Raw genomic sequence first — 25,020 nt, 5'->3', positions numbered from 1 at the left:
AATCTGAGAGTGGATTTGGAGCAGAAGGGTTCCAGATGTAGCATTTCACATCTACCTTGGGACCTGGACCAACTGCATTTGAACATCTAGAATTGACTTTGATGTACTGTGCTTCAAATGATTTTATTTAGTTTATTTAGCACCTCCTTATCTTCTTGTCATAGGTATTAGCTACCTATTTCTGTCAAATTGTTTACTCTGCTAACATGGTGGATTTAAACTTCAGCTTAGCTTGAAGGTTGGTATTTCTGTTTCAGGTGCGAAAATAAACCCATTTTTTCCAAGTATGCAGTAAGACATGCCTTTCTCCTTTGTGCATGCTTCCCCAATTAAAAGCAATGTTTTTCTTCCCAAAGCTTCTTTCTCTTCTGTTGTCAAAACGTAAAGTTACGTCTTATAATGAAATAGCTTTGATTTAAACAACAAATCAACTTTTTTTTTTAACATGAGAAACATAATCTTTCCAAGGTCACAGTGCTTGCTTTGCATGTGTGGACTGACACACGCCTCTGTTTAATCATCGTTCTGTAGGCTCAGCAGTAACTGTGTTTTAAAATTGTTGTAGTGTAGGTTAATAGAGAAAGATCTTCATTTACCAGAAGGTCCCCAGAAATCCTCAATATCTCATGAGCCTAGATCAAAACAGCCTGGATTTCCTAATTTCCAGAGATATGCCAATTTTTATCTCGTCTTTAAGGAACTAAGAGGTGCAAGGTGTTGACCAGTGTATTACAGTACTGCTGTTGGTACTGGAAGCTAAATAAAATCTTTTGGCTTTAAAATTGCAAATCAAGAAGAAAATAACATGGATGTTCTTATTATTAACAACTGAGAAAAAAAAATTGGCTCCACAGTCAAGACCAGCTTAGAGTTTGCATTCACATCCTGGAACTAACTGATTTAATACTCCAGAATCAAGTGCATCATTGCCAAAATTACTGATTCTGAGTATTTTTTAATGATTTCTGATAACATGATTACACAATACACAAAGTGAAGTAATCAGTTGTACTGACATCTTTAGAATAAATCATAGAAAACCATAGAATACCATCTCAACATGCCTTCAACTCCTAGTTCAGTGCTGTAAAAGACAAAACCCAGATATTCTTTAACCATGTCAGTATTAGTGCAAGCCATGTCTATAAAAGACAGTCAAGATTTCTGGGTTTTGATGAATCTTTATTTTTTCAGACTTAACAGGTCTGCCTAAAATTAAGTTACCTTTTATACTTCAACAGGGTTTTATATCATGCTTCAAAACTTTTTTGCTCAGGTTTCCCCTGTACGGTATTACAGATGCTTAAGTCCTATTTTGGATCTTGAAGTGTCTGGGGTTTTTTTGTTTGTTTGTTTGTTTTTTCCTAACAATGGTTCTTAGGTAATAAGTTAATACAGTCATATTATGAAGGCAGGAAAACATTCTTTATCCGAAATTCGCTTAATTCTAGGAATGTCTCCAGTATGCTATTTTTTTTAGATGCCGTCTGATTCCCTTTTAAAAATTAAAAAGAGAAGGTAGATGTCCAAGAGAAGTAAARTGAACTGTTTTCATTCTCTGTGATGGTTACACAGAGAGCCTAGTATGACTTTTTGACAGCTAAAACTGAATGATATCAATTACTGTCAAGGAATTTGCCCCAGTTTTGATAACAATAAAAAAAAATCCTTTAAACATGTTAATGTTGTAGCATCCCAACTGTAATTACTATAATTTCAATCTTATCTGACATTCACTTCATCTATTTATATTTGAGTTTAAAGACCCCATTAAAATGATACCTTTTTATCCAGGGTAAATAATTCTAGCAGCCAGTACAGCAGAGCAAATACGGAATAATTTATTTACAGCTAGGTAACCATYCACTACACAAACTCTTTTAAGAATCACTGTTTCTTAGTATAGATTCTCCCTTTCTTTGCGTGGCCTGAGCTACAGTCTTACAGCTATAGACAAACAATTTTACCTTTGACAATATAGAGTGAGTGGTGTTAGTGTACTAGCTTGTAAACCCATTAACTGTAGTTAGAAGAACCTATTATGGCCATTTATCCTGTCCTCCTCAACTCAGGCCGATAGATTTGAATCAGTAATTCTTGCACCAAACCTACATAGGGTTTTTTATAATCTTCATTTAAAACCTTCAAGAGCTCATAGACTGTACAAGTAGATTTTAGATGATTATTGGGAATTAGGAAACAATGGCTTTCCCCTCTCTCCTCTGTCCAGGCAAGATACAGAGTTATGTCCTTTGTCTGAGTGAGCTACAAACATAATTGTCAGATTTCACATTACTCTGATATTAAGAAAAAGAAATAGGATTATTTATGCAAGAAGTTTCAAATGCTTGTAACTAACTTCACATAGTCTTTATTCCATGAAAAATGCCTGAAACACAGGACTTTAATCAGGCAGCATTTCAGATTATCCTCCAACTTAAAACATGTTTTAGAGATTTTAGAAACTTAATTGTTAACTGTGTTACAGATGTGAAAGTAAATATATAAAAGCAAAAAGTGTTTAAACATCTTTACCATTTAGATGTTTTATCATGAAGCCAGAAAATGAATTTGGCGATAGTGCTCTAATATTCAGTGATGACACAGGAAGCATAAGAGTAAAATTCTTGTTCTGTCTACTAGGATATTGCTTTAATATAAAACAATTTACTCATTTACAGTGTCTGCAGGTCAAACTGAACGGCAACTAAAGGATCATTTCTAGGTATATCTTTACTGACAACAGTTGACTTCTAAACAAGCAAACAAAAGTGCAAAGTTTTCTGTCTTCTTTATAAAGTATTTGTCATTGACGTTAAAAATAGTACAATATCAAGAACTGAAATTATTATGCGCTTACCCCATCCGATCACAGTATATGCCTGCAGCAGTCGTCTTCCAGAGAATACAGCAGTTACCAATAATGTACGGAGATAAATTCCTTCTACTAATAGCCAAAAATAATTTGCCCCAACAAAGTAATGCATGAAAAACTGGGCAGTCCTGCAAATGATTAAAATCTGTAGAAATGAGAGATCAGGAATCATTATTATATATAAAGTCTCTGACAACATTTTTTCTCTTTGTTTTCTTAGTAACCCTTTTAAAACTACCACATGATTGTGATATAAGTTTATCTCAGTCATGTATCATGCAACATACTATGCTGCCATTATTTTGGGGTATTTGGGTTATTCTGAGACTAGGGGTAAACCTGTGATACCATCAGGCTGGCTAATCCAAAGGTGCTTTSACCTTCACAATGTTTGAAGAACTTGTACTTGTGCAGATGATAGAAAGCATCTGCAACCATATCAGTGTCTGCCTCAGCTTACATTTTAATGTCCCTGTTCAACTGACAGCTCTAGCTTTTCTACAGAATCACAGGGAAATTCCCTTTTCCTGCTTTAGCATTAGTAGAGTTGTGCTGTTTCCATGGTAGGCAGATCTAATTTTTAAAGGTGCTTGTGAAATGTATCTGTCAAAGTGAAGGTTGTCCTCTAGTTCTGAAGCTGAGAAAGGACAAAAATCAGAGAATTTATCTTTACAGCATAAACACACTCTTAGTTTAGTGCTTAGATGYTCTTTACAGACAGTGACGGAACAGACCTTTCCAGGATGTGAGTCACCTTTTCTCGAGTCAGACATCTCAAATATTTCTTTCTTGACTATAGAGGACATCTAGACACCGAGAGATACCTACCTTGCCAACATCTTCAGGGGAGGAAGATCAGTGACTACATGAAGCAGATTACATAGCTCATTTAGGGAGCAAGCCCTCTATTCATTTCTGTCTAAAGGAAGTAAGAATAATTTTTCTGCAGGGCAGAAAAATAACTTTTGCAGGTAACAGTGCAATGACCAGGAGGAAATGGATCAGTCTGCAATATATACACCTGACCAGCAACATTTTGACTTTTAGCTGTGGAGCTTTGCTCTAACTTGTTTCAAGTGAACAGAAGAATTTGTAGGAGATGGCTTCTTGGTGTCGATGTAAATGTCAGTGATGGCCAACATGAGGCAGTTAGTGATTCACAGTGGATATAGCGTGGTTCATCCTACACRACATGAATGTTACAAGACATGAGTGTTAATCAGAAGTCATAATAAAAGAATAAATATTGGAAAGCAGATATGGACTTGACAGAATTTCAAGAGTTCTTGGAAAACCATATTTAGATACCATAGTACAGGTTCAAATATGCAAGAAGTTGGCAACAACAGGACCAGCAAGCACAGAAACCAAAGGAAACTAGTGGATTAATAACTGGTAAAGGTCAGGTAAGAATCAAACAGCAGGAGCAAATAGCCCATTTTTATGGTGGAARGAAGTTATCAGTGGATTTGTAGAGGAATCTCTGCTGTTCTTCAGTCAAAAATAAACTGGAAAGACACTGAGTAATGAAATGACAAAATCTCATGAAGACTTGGGGTTTAATTTGCTGAAAGTGAAGGCTGCCTTCAAAGTGAAGTAGATGGATTTGATGATACTAACTGTCTGGCAGATAAAATTCAAATCTGACAAACACCAAGTGAAGGAAAAAAAACACAATGTCATATCCACATGGAGAGTTTCTAAACCCACTATTACCTCTCACATAGGCTTTTATGGGTAGTTCTCCGAGAATACTATCTCAGTTCAGTGCAAGCTAAGATGATGCAATCTAAAGAAAGATTTTCGGCCACTGGGAACTGTAGCTTCCATACGAGAACTATGTTTTAAAGAAAGAGGGCAAAGAGTTTTCAATATCATCTGTCATTCTGGAGTGCAGACAAATATATGAGTGTAGATCTGGCTCCAGATGATGCTTCTATTATTTGAGAGATCTTGGAAAGAACCTGAAGAAGGGAGAAAGGGATTTGTCTTAAGAGCACAAGTGAGAAATGACAATGAATCATTTGCTCGGTAGACTCCATGATGCATAGTAGTGCTTCCCACAGTCTTATGTCTTGAGGCAGAGCTGTCAGTATGAGGTATCAAGAAAGATACTGTTACATCTCAGAAATAAAAAAGATCTTGGAGTCACCACTGAAAGTTCTGTGAAACCATCAATTCAGTGTACCGTGGCAGCCAACAAAGCTAACAAAATTTTAAGTTTCATGGGGAAGACGATTCAAAATAAGACCGAGGGCATCATTGTGCCTTAAATAAAGGCGCATACCAAGAAAATCTAAAGAGGTTAGAGAAGATCTAGAGAAGGGTGACTGAAATCATGAGGCAATGGAGCAACTGTTTAATGAGGACAACTAACAACTCTGGGACTTCAGCTTGGAGACAAGATGGCCAAGAGGGGATATGATCAAGGAATCATGAAAGCGGTGAAGATGAATAAGTTGAATGCAGGCTATTATCAAATCTCAAAGTACTAGAATTAGCGGTCATGTGTTGAAATCAGTAGGAAACCAGTTCCAAACAGAAAAAAAAGAAGCATTTAATATAAGAAGGGAGTGAACTTCTAGAACCTGCTGTCATGGGAGGCTTTGGAGGCAGATAGTATCAAGGGGTTAAGGGAGAGATTAGGGTCAACAACATTATGAATGTTCTACTTTGTTTCTGCTGCCTTTATGCCTCAATCTGACCCATAAGAAGAAAATATTTACCTTTTTGGAAGTGCTGAACAAAGCTGTGTGGGAAGCAGGAGGCAGTGGAGGTGTAAAGCTTCTGGGGCAAATGGTAAGTGAGGGGTGTAAGGAACATCTACAACATGTAGGAAGGACACAGATATTTGGAAAGGGAGGGTATGGGAAGATGAGATGATGTCAGGAGGCCTTTGGTGACAGAATGACTGAGAGATGGATATGCTTTCTCCCTTTTGAAACAGAAGGGGCAGGAGGTAGAATGACTCCCAGTTCATGCCAGGGGTTGTAGGCAGGCTGGATGAGAAGGAGACCCTGACACTAAGAATGAAGAGAAAAGTGTTGAAGAGGAATCAATTTGTAAATTATATTCAATAGAAGAGAAGTGTTACCGGTACACAGGCAGCTCAGCAGAAGGTGACACTGCATGGCTATGTTCAATACAGACTCTGATGCAATTTCGAATGAACCTGGGTATTACAAACTCCCACAAGCATATGAAATGCCTCGTGATGTACCAATAAGTAGGAAGGATGAAGAAACTATTTACTGAGCTAATTTATCAGGCTGTGGGATGAAGCAAGTTACATTCAATAGTTTTAAGAGGAAATGAGGAGAAACAAGACCTGTAGCACTTCTATGACTCTCCTTGCTGCTTCGGAGAGGCTGCAACCAAAGTGTGTTTGCAGGAAGGGAGTGCAACAACTTGAAGGCTTCTGCACTGGATGGAGACAATAATCTGAGGGGAGATGACAAGTAAGAAATGATAGTGACAGGACAGATGTTTGTGCGTAGGCTGGGGCATCTGCTTATCAGAAGTTTTACTGATGAACTATTAAGCTAACAGAACCCACACAGAAGCAGTTCTGTGGTAAGAGATGATTAACATATTGCAGGGAATTTTGCTGACTGACATGGGTGAACTACATTCAGCCAACACTGTAAAAATGTAATATGCCCACAGTGGTGGCAATGGTAGATGTTATTCCATTTTCTAAAAAAAAAAAAAAAAAGTTTATTTTCCTAGTACCAAAAAGCCTTTAAATTATTTTTTTCTCTCTTAGTGTATTCTCACAACAGATACACTGCGCTTGTTAACATCATCTTACAAGCAATATTTGAGTACACTACATTGTGTTATGCATACCAAAAGTGAAAAAATACAAAAGGTTCTATTTAAGTGCCAAACAAATGTAGAGATTTGTTCCTAAAATTAAAGGTGTAATAAAATTGTTCTGCTTAATTGGAAGGTTATAAGTATAACCATTGCTTTATGTGAAGTTTTCATACAATTCTTCATACAAAATCGATTAATTATAATTGGTATTGTACGTATTATAATTGTAGGCATGTACAATTGTAATTATAATTGTATATATGCATGCATTATAATTTATCAAATCAGATAGTTTTCTTTTATTACTCTAAGCTTTATCAGCAAAATGTCACTGTTCAAAGTTCAACTAAGTCATCTGAAAGCTCCCTTCCAAATGGCAAACTGTTCTGAAACTTTAATTGTAATGGCCACCAGCAGCAACAGTACACTATTAGCAAAGAACTAACAAGTTACCTCAGAACTGAAGTAGGACATCCATCCAGTTTCATCATTTGGTCTTTTCGAGTAAGTATTGTACAATATAGTGTCTTTTATAAGAACTGCCATGGCACGCAAGATAAAAGATGCAAATAAATTCATATGGATGTAGTTTCTTGTGCAGTGAAGTTTTCTGTGGGAGAAAAAACAATATATGAATGCTTTAGAATACATTTATTTCACAGAAATGAAAAAAAAAACCACACTGTTGTATTCATTTTGCTGTCATCAATGTATTTGGCTTAGGAATTGCCTTTACAAGGCTTATTCCTAAAATACATGTATTTATGTTTGAAGTTAAACAATGAACTCAATTACATGAATAGAAGAATGTGCATATTGTGGTCTGTAATTTAAAAATGCACGTAAATTTGTACTAACCTGAGTAAAGAAAGTATAAGGAGAGCTAATATAAGGGAGATGAGAGAGAAATAATATCCTATGGTGTACAACAACTGTAGTGTGGTAAGTAATGTATGTTCTTCTTCCTAGGAACAAAAAAGAAAAATAATCAAGTTATATATGCAGGCAGGCAGGGCATGAACAGTAAATCAGGAAATTTATATCCGACTTCTTTTGTGTTGCAGCATAGCTATGGAAGGTTTCTGATGCCTGCTCCCTCCGCTTCCTCTCTTGAAATCAGTGCATGAAGGAGACACCTGGAGAACAGTCTTAGTTTCTTTGTAAAATCTGAAGGCACTTGAGGTCTCATTTCCAGATTGCTGCCACACAAATGCAATTCTGATTCCTCATTATAGCTAATCAATGTCATGATTATAAGCACCAAATGGATGCTGGTCATTTAATAACTGCAGAGATCAACTCATTCCACCTGTACACACACATGCAATCCCTATTTGTGCAACGTGAGGAAACACCTGCACATCAGTCTTGTGTGTACAATTTTGAGATTCACCTCTGTCTATAGAGTCATTGAAATAGACTGACTTCCTTCATGAGTTCAGAGAAAAAAAAAAAGAATTAAATTAGAATGTATCTAGAATGTCTTTGAATGACATGAACAGGACATCAGAAGAAAAAAGGGCACACTCACATTCTTTCTTTCCAACTTGCTTCAGTTAGCATTTCTTACTGCTAAGTTTTGTTTAGATTTTTTATGTCTACTTCCCATATCTTCATATTATTTTTCTAGCTCAAGAAAAGCTTCTCTGCAGAGGAGACACAGAAATATACTATACATGATGTTTGTTATCCATATTTGGCCTGCAGAGATTTTCTTGGAACTTGTGTCCTTTCTTCAGCGATTTCACTGTCCTTTGTTAGTTATCCTATTGCTCACTGCCAGGGATTGTAGCACTTTCTCCTTGCCAATGAGCTGTCTCTAATAAGCTTATGCTATTTAGCACTATCTGGAAAGCATAGGGAGTTGTGCTTGCTAATAAAAACTTTCTTGGAGAGGGTGAAAGTGCACAGGGAGTGCAGTGTAGGTGCAGGAGATTCCCATAGTAGAGCTCTTAGTCACTCAGCTTCATGAAAACAAGAAAACTCAGGAATGAACTTAATAAAAAGCATGAGTTATTATCCTGTCTGTGGCAAGTTTGCAACACCAAAGCAGATGAAACCAAGTTGATTCCTTTGATGTGGGTGGATACCTAACATTTTGGATTTTTTGGACTAAATATAAGGAACAGGTACAAAACCACATTTAGCATTGGAAAGAAAGATGGTTAAAGGCTTCAGAGAAACTGTCTGCTGTCACACAAGATGAATATATGTGGTACTCTCCCACCCACAAGTTTACAATCCTGAGTAATCAATAGACCATGAAAAATCCTCAGTATCCATGAATATTTATCACACTTGAATAAATAACTGCAATTTTGTAAGTCCATATATTCACTGTATAAAGAGTTTATTAAGATGGTAGTAACATATGAGGATGCTGAACTAATAAAGTACTCAATAAAGTAATATTATTCAATAAAATAGTAAACAATATTATAAATAATAATAGCATTATTAACTCTAAGTAACAAACAGCAAATAACAAAGAACAGTAATAATGCTTAACCAAAGAAACTTAATTTTGACATTAGCCAAGCTGAACTTTGTGGCAATAGAATGCACAAGAAGCCTGAAACCAAATAAACTGCATGCTTTACTGTTATCGGAAACGCTGCAGCTTTAATTGCAACTCACCCTGCTCAGTTGTGCAAGCAGGCAGCAGGATCAGATCCCTTGTTCACTGCTTGAAGCCCTGTCCTTTACTGAAAAGGTAACTTGAATGTTGGAATTGAGCATATATAGTGGCAAACTTCTTATGCAGAAGATGAGGCCAGGCTTCTTGCAAATGAAGCAAGAGACTCACGTACAGCTTCACAAACCAGAGTCAATTAGTAATTGTTTTCATTTTATCGTCAGTACAAAGGCTGAGCATTATCAATATGAGTATTTTTAGTTTGCTCTTTATTAAGTTCTGTAGAGCTATTTCCTGTGCTGCCAAAGCGCAGCACTTCATTCTATGTCAAGCAGGGAAGAAGGATGATGTTTGTATCATGGTAGTCCTCCTATCTGCTACTAGCTAGGCTCTGAGGTGAAATTCAGGACAGATAGAAGATATGGGTTTGCTTTTCACTTTCTTTTTCATTTGAAAGGACCAGTTAATGGCTAATTAAAGACTAGAAGGCTCAGGAAGTGAAGGGAATTAAGGCTTTGGCAGACTACGGCAATTTGGGGCAGACTGAGATCCTCTGAATTTTAGTTACTTAATAGCCAAATTGCTGTACTTTTCAATTTTATTAGGAAGAAGCCAGCACCTGTGAAGACTGGACTCTGAAGAGAAAATAATTTGTGGCATCTGAAGCAGGAATCCCCATCCTTAATCTTTCCTCTTCCCTCTCTTCTAAATAAAAGTACAGGTTTCCATTTGGTAATCTAAATGAAATCTGAAGATCCTTTTCAGGTATTCAATGGACATGTTTTATCAGTTACTCAAGAAGGGGTTAAGAAGATTAAGTATTAAAACCATAACATAAAACATCATACTTACATTTTGTTTGAAATGATTTTTCTCAGAACATTCTGAACTATCACGCCAAATGTCTGTGGAGTTTTCTCTCGTTTGCCAAATTCCCTGGTCCAAGCAGACTCTGTATACATTTCCTGCACTTCCTGAAAGTAAACAGAGATTTAGTCTGAAAGTTCAAAATAAAGATTTCATTTTTCATATACACTTTACAGATTTCTCCCTTTCTCCACAGCAATAGAACCTCCCTCCCTCACCCCAAAAAGGAACAAAAAATTCTTGTCTTTGATAATTTCTTTTGCATATGTGCTTAGGAGAAAGTAGGAATGTAAGGTAGCAGAAATCAGTTCCCAGTATACACCTTGTATTTACAATAAACACATGGTTATTACACCCAAAAGAAAAGCCCACATTTAATTTTATTTCTTTTTCCTCATTAAGCTCATAAATATGCCCATCAAGTATGCCCAAGCTGTGCAGCCAAAATTGTAAAAGGAAGAGGATGGTTTGATCAGGGAATGATCATTCTCTTGGGCTTCAAAACACCTGTGGTTGGTGTTTTGTTTATGTACTTTGGGGCCAGATCAGCAGGTGGTGTGAACTGGTGAAGCTTCCTTGACTTGCACTGTGTTGTATTCATTTATACTAATTAAGAATTTGCCTATAACAGCAGAGGAACAATATGGAGATGCTGGTTGATTTTTGTTTTTCAGCAGTGACCCCTTATTTTCGTAATGAAGGATGGGGTCTCTTTTAACTCCTTGACCTCATCTTGAAGTTGTCCTCAACAGCTGACTTCCATCTATATCTAATTAAACTTGAGGGGTTTTACTCATTTTTGAATTAGAAATTGTTTAAGGGTGGCAGCAGAAATGAGAATATCTCATTTCACTCAGGATAATTGGAACTGAGAGAACTGCTTCTGGAGYGCAGGTTGGTATGATGGAGCAGGAGCTTTGTGTGGGGACTGCATGTCTGACAAGTAGTGGGGTTGTAACAGACCCTCCTGCAGAAGGAAATGACTTTGGCGCTTTTACTGGGACTTTGGCACACCTCAGAGAGGTGGAGGCTGTCTTTAAGGGCCTGTTCTGTAAAAGGTGCCAAACAAAAAAATTGCAAAAACATGAATAACTGAAGAATCCCGGAAGCCCCGATCAGGTCAGGTTAGGAGGCACCTTAGGGTTTGTGTTAGTTTCCGAGAACCAACGTTCTGACCTTTCATTCAGAAACCACTCTGCTCTGCTGTGGTCCTGCTTTATTGCCAGGTTAGCTCCAAAGCTGTTAAACTGATCAATCCCCAGTACAAAGGGGTAGAGTGAAGAAAAATACTTTGGAAGATCTTAGGCACCAGTACTAGGGAAAAGCCTGGCCACACACCATAAACTGTCATCTTCATAAGGGCCAATGACGAGGCTGACTGTGAGATTGTGCCTCAGGATTCCAGATCCAGGAACAGAGACTAAAATTTACACAGACTATAACTGGAGTGGTCACTTACTTTATACACTGAAAAAAATCCAAAGATGTGTGTCAAATCTGATCAGAAAGCCAATCTGAGTTCTAGACTATCCTAATTTTTAAGCGCTCAGACTTGGCGATGATGATGAGCCATGAAAAATCAACCTTGTGCTTCAGAGCATTTCTAGTCCAATCCTGCTGTGTCCCAGGACAGACAGACAGGTACCCCATCCCCAGTCTTGCAGAATCCCTAGGACAGCCAGACAGCAGAGCTTTCTCTAATGCTTCTTCTCCAGAGGTGCTGTGGCATGGATGGGAATGCCAGATGATGCTGTAACTGAAGTTTTCCCCATTGTGATCACAGTGAAAATTTTCATGAACTGGTGCTATGTCTTACATCTTGTATTTGCAGAAATTCAGACAGAAAAAGGGAAAAAAGGAGTTTTTATGACATGGAGGGAAAGGAGATGCTAATGTGCTATTGTGAAGAGCTGAATTTGTTTCAAACAGTTTACAGAAGCAGATACGTGGGAGAATAGATAAAGGCAGGGCCTCTTTCTGCTTAGCAGCCCAAGAAAGGGCAAATGATGAAATTTCAGAACTATTCATTCAGTTTAACAAACCACATGTGGGGAGGGCTGGAGAAGGTTGGATAAGCAGCCCACAGTAGTCTCCCATAAACTAAAGGGCTTAAACATACTGGTCCTCATAGGTGACTTTAGAAAGGTGGCTAAGAAAGCAGGTTATGTGGCAGAAAGCAGAATCTCTACCCACTGCTGATAGGAATGTCCATCCTTTTATTTTGGAGAAAGGGAAGGTTGTTTGCTCTTAGATAGTTCTACTCCTGCACATGTTATTCTTTTTGCCTTCCTTAATACCTCCCTGCTTCACTCTGTCCAAGAAAATATTGTTTGGAAAGCCCATTTGTTCAATTCACCACTTGCTGGTGGTGCAGTATGGCCTACTGGAGGGGTGGCTGCTCAGACACCTTTGTTTGGTTATTCAACTTTTCTGGTTGAAAGCTTCATTTCTGGTTTCAGTGGAGACCCCAGAAGTTGAACCCCCAGAAACTGAACCCCAAATCTGTTGCTGCCAGTCAAGCCCTGGCAGTATGTTTACATATTCTTGGAAATGTTCATTTGTAGCAGACAATAATGCAGTTGTAATAAGCACAGATGGAGAGAAAAGGATAAATAAGGTCACAACTAAACATTGACAGCAAGTCTGTGCCTCAAGTCAGGAAAGCCATGAGACAGGAAAGCCTTCAGAGAGTGGGACACTGGGACAGCAGAGACCAGCACCGCTTGTCCCTTAGCTGGATTCCCAGCAACTCCAAGAAAAGTTACCGCTTTCACATTACCATTTTCCAACCATGGCAAATATGAAGGACAAGGAACAGAGACATTTCCCGGGGGTGAGTAAGGCCAGCAAACAAACTGATCAAATGTCCCATTACAATGTATTCCTGGGGAGAGAAGCAAATAGATGTTTTACAAAAAAAAGTTCAAACAATGGATAACTATCAAAACTACTGTGTACTGTTTCAGGTAACCTGCAATCACATGGGTTCGTTCTGTGTGGAGTGGCTATGACTCCTGCCACATGGAGAGCTGTGCTCTGGCAAGCAATGATCCAAAGAGTATTTACAAGCTGTAACAGACAAACTGCATGAATTCACAGTGCAATGCTCTATGCACAGTGCAAAAAGGGCTGTTACGTCTCTTCCATGGATCAACAGGAAAGAAGCAGGGTTTATGTGCTTCACTGGGAGCTGAGGGCATAGCTCAAAATCATCCCAAGGCATCTTTTATTCCAATATAACACACACATGCAGACGTGTTTTCACTTCCTGTCTTGTTACCCGCCAGAGACTTTTTGCTTTTAAATGGATGTTCCACCTTTCATGACCTCTGTGACACCAATTTTCAGCTCAGACCATTGTCAACTTCCCTGATACTGATTGCCTGGTGCCCTACTTCCTGCCTCAAACTGTTCAGGACACAGAAATGATGTGTACCATGGAAGCCCCTAAACTATTGAGATTCTCATATTCTCAGTTCTCAGCATGGTAGTACATACTGGCAGAACTGACTTTAAACATTACTGATAGCATCCAGAGTAATGCAGATTATTGTCTAGAAGAGTATTCCAGGACATGATTCACATAGTCTTTATTGCCCTCTTGTAACCTGATGGAAGCTGAATCCAGAGCCTCCATGTTCCCAGAGAGTGGTAAGGGGAAGTTCCACACCCTAGATTGCTTCTGTTTTCATCCAGTGCCTGTCCAATGTAAAATACAAAAACATTACAAAGAACTGGGACTGGAATTCATATCTTCCCCTAGCTGTCGTGAGTAACTACACAATGGATCAGCTTGAACAAGGGTGGGAGACGGTCTCCTATCTGCTCCAGAATGGATAGTGGCACAGTGGTTAGCATGAGTTCCTGAAATACTAAATTTCTTACTCCATATTCTCCCAGACTGAAAACAAGACCGAACATCATCTATCATTAAGTGCTGTAATGCAAATGGTGGTATCCTCTTCTCTGAAGATACGTTAAGAGTAATGAGAGATCCTGTCGGCTGCCCTAATTTTGATACTTCAGGGTCAAAACAGGGTCTAAATCTCAAGTTTAGGGAGGTGCCTAACTATATATCTGAGTTAGACATCTCAGCCTAAACAGGCTCTCAGTTTTACACTAAATTTGGTCATTCAAAACTCTGGCATATTCCAGTGCTAGTCTAGCTGATGACTGGGTCCCGCTCCTCCTTCTACATGTTGGTGACTTCCTAGAAAGTGATTCTATGCCAGACGGTGCTATCTCCTGTTACAGTCTCACAACCCCAAAAGAAAGAGAGAAATTAACCACTCAGACAGTTTTCCTTGAGTTACATGATTTGCTAATACATGACATTCTTACAATGAAATTGAATCTCATTGTTTTGAGAGGTCTCAAAAGGATATACAGAAAGGATGCATCAGCATTTTCTAGGTTCTTCCACATCAGCTTTCTAACTTGAGGCATACTGCTTTTCTAATTTTTTTTTTTTTTTTTCCTGAGACACGACCTTGGAGAAATCCAGCAGCAGTGACATGATATGAAGTAAATGCAACAGGAGAAATCATGGAAGCCAAAGATGAAGTTTGTAGGAGCCTGTACGATTTTTAAGGAGAAGGAGGAAGTTTCTTCCAATGAAATGCAGATAAAGGAAGATAGGCAGAAGGGAAACTCCTAGAGAAAAATAAATAGAAAATGAGGGAGGGCATGGCTGCAAGAAGAAGAAAACTAACAGGACTGAATATAGCTCAAAAACTGAGGTGGGTGAAGTGAAAGTTTCAGTTCTAAACTTTGTCCAGCATCTGGCCTTTAGAAATGTAATAGGCTGAAGGCAATGAACGTAAGTCAGATAAGACTTAGACTAGGATCAAAGTAGAGAAAAAAACCATAAATGGTATTTGTTTGCAATAGTAGCTGAGAAGAAAGTAAAAGAAATCAGTGCAGCTGAAAAGACAACTGTGATGAGCAGAATGTATGGTAGGCCCAGCTTGCATACATGTCCTCATTGACTACCCACTTTTTGATAGGGAGGTTGGCTACCGTCCATGTTCATGCTCCTCCACCTCTTTTGAAATATAACTGAAATGTTCTCTGTCCATTCACTGTATGTCTTAAGTAGGCACCTATCTGAGCAGAGCTTATTCTTTTAAGAACGATATAGTCAGAGACCATGAACTCCCCTTTTGCACAGCAACATTAACCTTAGATCACTCGACCAGTCTTGGCAGGTGTGGGATCAGTTCCTGCCTCCACCACTTTTACCTTTCTGGAGAAGACACTGAACATTAGGTGCGGTCCACTCCAGCTTTAGAAGCGATGACACCATTCATCCAAGAACCCAAAAGGCATGGGGGGAGGACAACAAGTAAGGGACTGAAATTTGAAGCTAATGGTTTCAGGTGTCAGGTGAATATGGGACAACCTGGTCTCTGTCTTAATTTATTTGCTTTTGTTTGTTTTATTAACATAATGGCTGTACTGCAAAATGCATAAACAGTCCTGTGAGAAAAGAACAGGGCCCCAGCTGCCTTGCCTAGGCAGAAATCAGACCCTATCTTGCCTCGTGTGTTTTGGATTCTTGTCAGTCATGGCTCAGTTTCTAAAGGATAAATTGGAACTGCTTTCTTTCCCCTGGATTGTCTGCTGTCTTATGGCTAGTACTTTCCAAAAATATGGGTTGACTTCCTTCAGACTGAAATGGGAACTGTCTCCTGCATCCAAAGGACGTGTTCATGCCTAAAATTGGTAGTATCCACATCTGGACGATGCACTCAGTGCCATACCACAGTGGTAGCTCAGGACCAGCTGCTCAAGGGATCACTTGTGTATATAGCCTGGGCTTCTAACATGTTTCAGGACAAAAAGAGACCATAACTTCATGATTGCATCTGTTTGCATATCAAGTTATAGCTGACTGTACTACATTTAGAACTTAAAAACAAACACACACTTCCACAAAGCAAGGTAAAGAATYTGAATATTTGGATATTCAGCAGTGTTACTTTTGACAGTTTGCTTTATCTTGCTGTTTGCTTCCTTACCGGTAACTACAGTTGGTTTCTGTAGCATTTTCAAACATTCTTTTTTGTAGCTGAGCCATCCAGATGTGGTTTTTTCCAATAGTGATCCTTTGGCCTGTGGGTGAAAATATTGGACACAAAGAAAATCATTTAGAGCCTCGTGGTCTTTAATGGTATAAGCTTCCTTCAGTTATACAAATTTAGGAGGAGAGGAGAGGAGAGGAGAGGAGAGGTAAAAAGGGAGGGGAAGACAGAATCCCTTCTTCCCTAGGAAGCTATTAATGAAATTTCATCAATGGTTGTCTTTGAACAAGAAATCTATTGCCACAGTGTTATTCAACATGTGCCTGAGTCCCTTCTAAAAATCCACATAGATATTTAATTGCTWGGATCTGGGGGGTGCACCAGATACATGGGAATTTCATTCCTATACTGTAGAAAATGTGTGCTGATCTTCTCAAATCTTACAGTCTTTCCAAGCCTTTTACAGTCAGTTTATGCCAGGGTCAGCTAATCATTCCTGTGTATTTATGTTTCTTCTGGATTAATTTATGAATCTGATTGATGATAATTTTCAGGACCGTTTATATTTTAGAGTATTTTTAAAGATAATCAGCTGTACTCAGTTGAGCAGTTCAGTAAAAATTTGAATTAATGAGTAATGAATAAACAATACTATTTTGATAATAACACTTTTTCTCTAGTGCATTCTGTGCTCCCCCTCACAGCACTTCAAAAGCCATTTCGTCCTCCAACGGCTGCAACCTTGCCATCAGCATCTTTCTTTTCATATTAAAAAAAAAAAAGCACAACTGTTCATCTCAGTTTTATTTGCCCACCTGCACCTTCTATGTTGCCTTTTTGGCCTGGACAGGGAACAGTCTTACTGTTGGAGGTTGTCATGTGCCCAGAGGGGGGAAGAGACTCTGCCCTCAAGATTTCTGGCTTAGAGAAATGGAGCATAAATTCTTACTTTTCTCCATGCCGAAATTTTCTCCATGTGAAACATCACACAAGTGGATTTTTTATGTCCAAGCTTTTGTAGGTATATTTTGGATTTTTTTTTTCTGTTGTAGATATTTTCAAGACTGGTTCTGCCTACACCTTTTTCTTATAGTGATCTCTCCAGAGAAGATCAAGAACGTGTTTAATCAAAAAAAAGCTAGATTCCAGGAGAATAAGACCTGGAATAATTGCTTTGAAGTGATCTGGGTAGAGAGAATAGAAATACGAAAATTGCAAGAACAGTTTCCCCCTTACCACTGTAGCCTTGAAAACAGGTTCAACTTTGTGTTTCGTTTAGTGGCAGCAAATTCTGCAGAGTGCCCTCTGGTCCTTAGAAAATCAACCTCTCCACCACAAAAGCCTGGCTGCTCCTCTCGGCTGCTGCCCAGTCTGCAGTCTCCTATCTCATTGCTCTCTTGTCTTCTGTCTCTTTGTCTGCTCACCCCATTCTGTTCTCTGGAAGCTTCTGTCCCCCCCAACACGATCAGCTGCAAGAACAATCTASCCTCCATCCACAGGGTCCTGTCTGACCCATCACCCAGTCTCTCCTTTTCTGGATGAAGATAATACTAAGAACACAAATGCAACAGGTCTGTCAGAGCCTAAATGGAGGTCTTACTCTGACATAAAAATGCTGCAGGTTGTATGAGACAGCATTGCTGCCGTTACAAGAGTTGGAATGTACTGCAGTCATGGAAACACACTGAAGAGACACAGAAGTTGAGGGGGCTGTCAATAGTGTTTGAAAAGGGAGTGAGAAGAGAGGTTTAGAAGGTCTCTGTTGGATGTGTTGACCCTGTGTTGCTCCCTTGGGACCTGAAAGTAGATATGGAGAAATGAAAGAGAGGCCTAGGTTTTATCAAGAGAGGGTGAGAACAGGGGTGTAGATCTATAGTTGTCAGCACAGAGAAGGGGGTTACATTCATCTCCACTGGGTAAGAATTGCTTCTAAATATAAAATCAGTTCTGATGTTAAAAAAAAAAACACCATCATTCCCAGCCATAGGGGGACAACGATTTTATATACAGTGACTGACAGAAGAGACTGTACTGGTCAGAAAAATATGGTTTTGGTTTGTTTGTTTTTTGCCTAGGTATGACCATTCTTTATGGGGTGAAATATTTTTGTCAGAAAATCAATGAATATTGTTTGGGTTGTGGTGCACATCTATGGCACATGCCTTATCAATTTAAGAGTTACAATTGTCCCAAAGGGATTCTCACATTTTAGCTTGCTCTCTGTTAATACCAACTTTTCTTACACATCTTTGTCACATGACAATCTTACTGAAGAGGCCTTTAGAGGGCCATAGCTGATAAATACTGTTTAGRAAAGGAATGGCTAAAAAGAGAAGAGTTAAATGCAAAATTGGTTTGTGATATGTTAGAGCTGACCTGTTGAAGAAATGCCCACCTAAGAGCAAAGCAGTAGAGAAAAGATAGTGCTAGATACTGCTTACAGATCAACATCAGTATGATGACTTGAACATTATTTATCCAGGGAAAAAATCATCAGCCAGTGTAGTCTCTGTGTAATATCGCAGCTGGTTTCCTGAACTAAGACTTTGAGAGGCCAGAGGCAGGCAGATAGTCCAAGAATACTGTTACTATAAGTTTCCAAAAATGAATAATTCAATACTGGTTGAAAACGTTACAGATCGTCTTGACCATTTTGGAGAGTAGACTATAAGTTTTCAAAATGCAACAACTCTCTTGCTAAAGGATGCTTTTCAGTTTTCCAAGGAAGACCCCTTTGTCTGGACCAGAACCTTTTTGGGAACTGCCTTTCACACATGTGCAATGTACTGAGATTCTGCAAGCTTGGTGAGGTGCCAAGGGCTGAGAATCATCACTGAACACACATCCACATGTCGGTGGACTAACAGCATCACTCTGAGCTTCAGCACATTATTCCTCTATGGATACAGAAGATTTRTTAAGATCAATCCCTTTTTCTCTTTCCATCAGAATGGCTCTTTAACCAGAATTCAAAAGAAAAGATCTGTTAGGAAGTCATTATATTCTGTGGCATTTCTCAGCTCAATTCCTCCTTCCATTCCTTTCCCAAGGCGAGAATTAATTTTCCGCCTCCTTTTAATTTTGTTGTTGTTGTTGTTGTTGTTGTTGTTGTTGTTTTTGATAAAATAACCAGGTTACTGTACGGCTGTGAACTTCACCTGTATCTTATCTTTGGATCTAAGTTTGCTGGAAAAATAAAGAAAAGTCTGTGTTTGTTTGCTTTCAAAACAAGAACAGTGGTGAAACTTTAGCTGTTATATGGGACCATATATGAGTATTCATACATGTTTTTGCTGTATAAAATGCTGCCTGTCCAAAGTTCTGCTTTGAGACTCCTAGCTAATTTCCAGACACCCTACTTGGAATTCCAGGGAGTAGAAAGTCTATAATTATTCTTCATCTGATGGACTTGCAAGATAAGGAGAGAATATTTACAACAGGCATGAGAAAGGAATGTATGTTTCCAAAATAAAAAGCATCTTGACATTTCCCTGGTGCGGGCCCCAAAATGCTGAGAGCTGGGGGAGACTGTTGAGAATCTCCCAGGTCAGTGAACCTCATTTGAAGAGGCAAAGAGATGTAGATGACGCAGTTGTAGAAAAGATTACTTGATTTGAAGGATAGCACTTCAGTTTTTAACAAACAAACACATTAAACAGGAAAGGAAATACAGGGAAAGCCTCATAACTGCTACCTGGCTGCTTGTTTGGTTCCATTTCTGGAGATAGAATTGAGAAAAATTAATGAAAGAAACTCACTTAACAAGAGGGAGGAACAGCTTAGGCATAAAGGACAGTTTAACTTCACTTCCTTATGTGTTTGTCAGTCTCTGCAAAGCTAGAAACAGAGTCAGAAATCTAATACCTGGTCACTATTGATGTAAACATCTGAGATGCTTGGTTTTCCACCAGAAGACATTTTGATGAAAAAAACCCAAAAGAATCAACTTTATATAAAATGAGGTCAGCACCAGACATAATTAAACACCGAGTCAGCTGACCTGAAATGTTAATATTAAATGCAGAGTTAGAAGAACATATCGTTGAAATAATTAATGAGAAAAATTGCAAATGATTGGAAATTAGCAGAGGAGCAGACAATGATAGCACAGGTCAATTAATAAGGATCATTTGGATCACACAGAAGCATGAGCTTATCTGCAGAGCATATGCTGTAATACACCTAATACAAAATTTTACTACTAGAAGCCACAGCTGGAAGATGTATTTGAGGACTGCAATGATTTTGAGAAGGATTTAGATTTAGTTGTAGAAATAAAGTGACAGGAATCCTCTCTTTGCAGTGCTGCAGTAAAAGAGAGTGTTGAAATTCCTGCATTTGTACATACAAGTGGGAATGTTGAAAAGAACTATGAGATGATGCAGTATTTTTTCTTGGCTTGACTCTGTCTGGATATTATGATTAACTTTGATGGCCGTGCTTCAAAAGAGATGGTGATAAATTTGCAATTTGTTAGGGAAGTGCTAGAGTGGCCTCAAGCATTAGAATAAAAAGCTAATAAACCCCCATAGTTCTGTCTTATCAAAGAAATGGCTACACAAAGATTCAACAGCAACCCATGAGGACTTAATGACAGCAGGTTGGGAATTGCTCGGGGGCTACTTATACAGAGCCTACCAAAAACAGCTAAAAAAGGCAAGCGTGTATCCCATATGTTACCATTCAGTCTGCAGTGGTCTCCATTCCCACTGGGGCAAATCTTTAAGGACCTCTATATTGAGAAAGGCTGAAGAATGCTGGCAGTGCCTTGGAATGAGGAAGATGTAGCTTTCTTTCCCTTCTTAGCTTGATGGAGATTGATGCAGGTGCCATACAGAAGACTTGAATGTGTTCCGCACTGGGGYATTCTCAGTCCTTCCTGCCAAGCTCTTCAGTATTAAGTAGACTACAGAGATATTCACTGGGCAGTGAGAAGACAAACTGTATGGATGGCAATAAAGCACTAGCCTTAAATGGGAAGGAGGATTTAAGGAGGTGGGACACATTAATGTCCGATATCTGTCTAACTAAGTGAAAAGGATTCAAAGAGAAGTCAATAAGACAGGCTTGCATATATATCTTCTATCCGTGTGGTTAATATTCTTCAGAGAGGGGTTCAGGTTCTCTCAGGAAGATGAAGAATTGTGGTGTACCTGATGAATCTGGATATAGCAATGACTCCCGAGAACTTGGGAGCTTTTCCTCCTTTGGCCATGTTTGGGAGAAAGTCCAGTTCTGTAGGTATGTTCTGAAAAGTGCTGCCAAATCACTTATGCATGCAAAATAGGCGTGTGATTATTTTTACAGATCCCAGTGAGGTTTTACTATGACCTAAGCCCTGAGCCACTCAGTGCTATCATAATTGAGATGCTATGTGTGCTCCGAAGTAGAAATGCAAGCTTTCAGGAAAATTTATAGTGATCTCAGGCCATGACAATATGCAGCTGAGCTTGAGTTTTGATCTCAATTTTAGATTTTGGTTGAAATTTAGCCACTCTAGCATTTAAACAGAAATTTAGCAGAATTTAGGGTTCAAAATCCAAGACAGAAATTCAGAAAGCCTGTAACCTTTGTCTTGCACTGAAAGTTTCTTCACTTCAGAATGTTTGAAGTTTCATCAGTAACATATGAACCACCTCAGCTTGAGAATCTGAGCACCCAATTCACAACAAAGCTCAGTGTCATTAAAATTTAATCAAAGTTACCTGGAAGGGTCTTTCAATTCATTTTGGTTACTCAGAGCACTCAAACTGCATGAGGGTGACAACATTAGTCACTATTCTTTAAAAGTATTCTGGATGCAGCAGATATCGCTGCTTGAAGCTCTCACCTAAGAAGTGAATTATAAAAATAAATCTCTACGGTTGCAAACAGCCTAATTTAAATCTATTTTGCCATCATCGATTATAGCATAATCAGTATTTTACCTTTTAATTTCTGAGTTATATTAAGCTAATGATGAAAAGAAGTGGTGACTGTTTATTTGGAATATGAAAAAAAAAGAACTTTCTATATAAAGTAGAAATGACATAAGAGCTTAAGTATTTACTGATTCTTTCAGCCATGATCCTGATGTTCCCTGACTGATGATTTTTATAGCTATGTTGGTGTTTGTCTAGGAAATGTGGATAAAGAGATTTATGATTGTTATTTCTTTATTATGGTTTCTTTATTATGGTTTAAACTACCTGATGTAAACAAGTTCCAGGAGTCACTGTAACAAAGTAATTCACTGTGAATGAATTTATATCTTTCAAAATTTTGATTCCACTGAGGTCATTGGGAATTTTTCTCTTAACTTCGATGGCACCAGCACTTTGCTTGAGGTATGCGATATATTGAATGTGGCTTACAAACCTGAAAGTCCTTTCAGTTCTGTATTCATTTATGTGAGAGAAGCTCTCACACAAGCAATAGTAATATTATCTACTAAAAAATTCAGAATATATGTCTCCCGATAACTTATTCATAAAAATTCTACAAGCAAAATTACAACCCCTGTAACATGCACATTAAGCATGCTTCCTTGGCTAAGTGGAGGACAGGTGGATAGAAATATATTATTAGTGGATAGAAAAAAAAATATATATATATATATATATAAAATATTATATATTATTGCTTTCAGGTTAAGGTAAACCTGTCAGTTACATTAATTCTCATGCCCACTTATTTCATATACATTTATCCTAAATTTAAATATGAGTTTTCTTCAGATGATTTAAAATTTACTACAACACCTAAGTAAACTGTATTTTAAAATTTACTGAGCTAAAGATAAACATGGTGATTAAAAACACATATGAAAATTTCCCAGAAATGAATTTCACTGAGATATTTTGTCATTACATACCTAAAGCTGTCCCAAATTTTAAGACAATATAGATGAAGAAGCAAGTTTATTAAAATTTTGTTCTAGATGTAGTACAAAAGCAAGATGATGGTTTATTAAGCTCTACAGGTAACAATCCAAAAATTGTACATAGTTTTGCTAGCCTTCTGTAAAAAGTTGAGATGCAGAATGATACCAATAATATCAGCTTGCAGATACAGAAAACGGAATGCGTAGCACTTGCATACGTCTAAATGATAGTGTCATAAATTACGCTAAGCTGTTTCTACAAGGCAAGAAAGTGGGGAAAACAGTAGAAAATAAGCATGATTCATGATTGTATTGATATCTGTTAGGCAAATTGAAAAATAATTTATTATTAAACAATATTGATATGAAAAGAGATTGTATAAAACAAATGTAAATACTATTTATTCACTGTATGAATCAGCATTAACAGAARAAAACTGTGTTAATGACCTAGTCAGAGTGAGTTGTAATATAAAATTCTATAGCTTCTCAGTCAACATTTCTCATGACTAATTTTCAACAAATATAAATTCTTATATCAGAACTATTTGTGCAACAAATTTGCTGTTTGTGAAGGTTAAGATGCTATGTGAGCGGAATCTTCTTTTGTATTGTCAATAGTTAATTATTGAATTAACTTACCTGTTTCACTAGAAACAACATCATGACAGAGCTGGCAGGTCCAGGAAATATTTTGGACCAGAACACCATACTGAAGCAGAGACTAAGAAGTGTGGCCATGCCCATTCTAATAAATCTGTTCTTGATATGCTGCTATCTCACTCTACCACAAAGCAACTGTCCTGTGAAAAAAATTAAAAATCTCTTCTTTTATGGATGCAACTGTTTCAGAATCTTCTTATAAATAAGCCAGGAAATCTGCTAAAATGTCTAGGCTTGCTAGACTCCAACTACGTTTTGTTTTTCTGATAAAAGGCAGAGAGAATGTAGTCTAAGCTTCACAGAAAGTCTGCTTTCTGTAGCTTGTCCTTTAGCCAATGAGAAGTCACAAAACTATTAAAACATTAACGGGCTAATCCTGTTCCCTTGGAACTTCATGGGAATTTTGCCAGTGGCTTTGTGAGAGTGAAATCCAGCACCATAAATACATACAGATATTTATATGCTTATGAAACTATTAAAACATATGCTTAAAATAGAGAAAATCTTTGTGTAAGAACCTTGCTAAATAATAGTTGTTTTTTATCCTTTCTGATCACACTTTGTCAAATATATAGTCAGTGAAGGATTGGAGAATCTGCATGCACAAAAAATGCTGTTACCAGAGATTAAAGTTTTACTACAGTTCTTATAAATTTCCATGTTCCTCCAACAGCTTCAACTGCAAGGCTTGAGAAATTTCTGAAGAACTTCAGCTTTAATTTTCCAAAATTTGTTTGCAACATTTTTAGTTGCTGAGAAAAGCCTGAAACGCTAATAACCCTACGTGATATACAGAAAATTAAAACCATTTATAATATTATAATCTTAGAGCCTGGCTTATGATTTTCATGCTCTGAGTTGATAGCCTGGACAGTCAGGAAGATGTTGCCTCCTGCGTTTCTGAGAGAAATGAAGTTTACAGCTATGCATACAGAAGAAGGCCTTGTGTCTTTCTCAGAGTTTGCAGGTGGACCAGTTTAGCCGAGCTGGGGCAGGGGGCAGAGGCCACACCATTAGGACTGTAGAGGCCAGCAATAGCCCAGTTTTCCATGCCAGATACAAGCTAAATCCAGACTGTGGAGCAGATGTACTCTGCAGCACACCCCATCAACCTGACCAGCATCGAGTGGGTCATGACTCTCTCCCTACTTAATATACCCAAGCTTTCCTCTAGAGGAACCCAAGAGGTGGAAGGGCACATTTTATACCCATCTCTCATCTTCACATGCAGTCTGGATGTGGTAGAAATGTGTACTGGGACATAGGACATGGAAGT

General features: G+C 38.1%; 1 protein-coding gene across 1 annotated transcript in view; it reads right to left on the bottom strand.

The window, feature by feature from the left end:
* The window catches only part of GLP2R (glucagon like peptide 2 receptor), a 47,691-nt gene extending 23,863 nt beyond the window's left edge, over window positions 1-23,828 (bottom strand). The window contains exons 1-7 of the mRNA XM_026068541.1: window positions 23,724-23,828; window positions 16,217-16,310; window positions 12,976-13,080; window positions 10,182-10,303; window positions 7,553-7,659; window positions 7,148-7,304; window positions 2,861-3,020 (exon numbers count right to left, since the gene is read on the bottom strand). Of these exons, the coding sequence (XP_025924326.1) occupies window positions 2,861-3,020; window positions 7,148-7,304; window positions 7,553-7,659; window positions 10,182-10,303; window positions 12,976-13,080; window positions 16,217-16,310; window positions 23,724-23,828 (850 nt within the window). The remainder of the gene's footprint in view (window positions 1-2,860; window positions 3,021-7,147; window positions 7,305-7,552; window positions 7,660-10,181; window positions 10,304-12,975; window positions 13,081-16,216; window positions 16,311-23,723) is intronic.
* Window positions 23,829-25,020: the final 1,192 nt, after the last annotated feature.

The sequence above is a fragment of the Apteryx rowi genome, unplaced genomic scaffold (assembly GCF_003343035.1).
Source record: "Apteryx rowi isolate R43461 unplaced genomic scaffold, aptRow1 scaffold_275, whole genome shotgun sequence".
Lineage (NCBI taxonomy): Eukaryota > Metazoa > Chordata > Aves > Apterygiformes > Apterygidae > Apteryx > Apteryx rowi.
The sequence above is the reverse complement of the archived record's forward strand: the minus strand, read 5'-3'. Positions and strand labels throughout refer to the sequence as shown.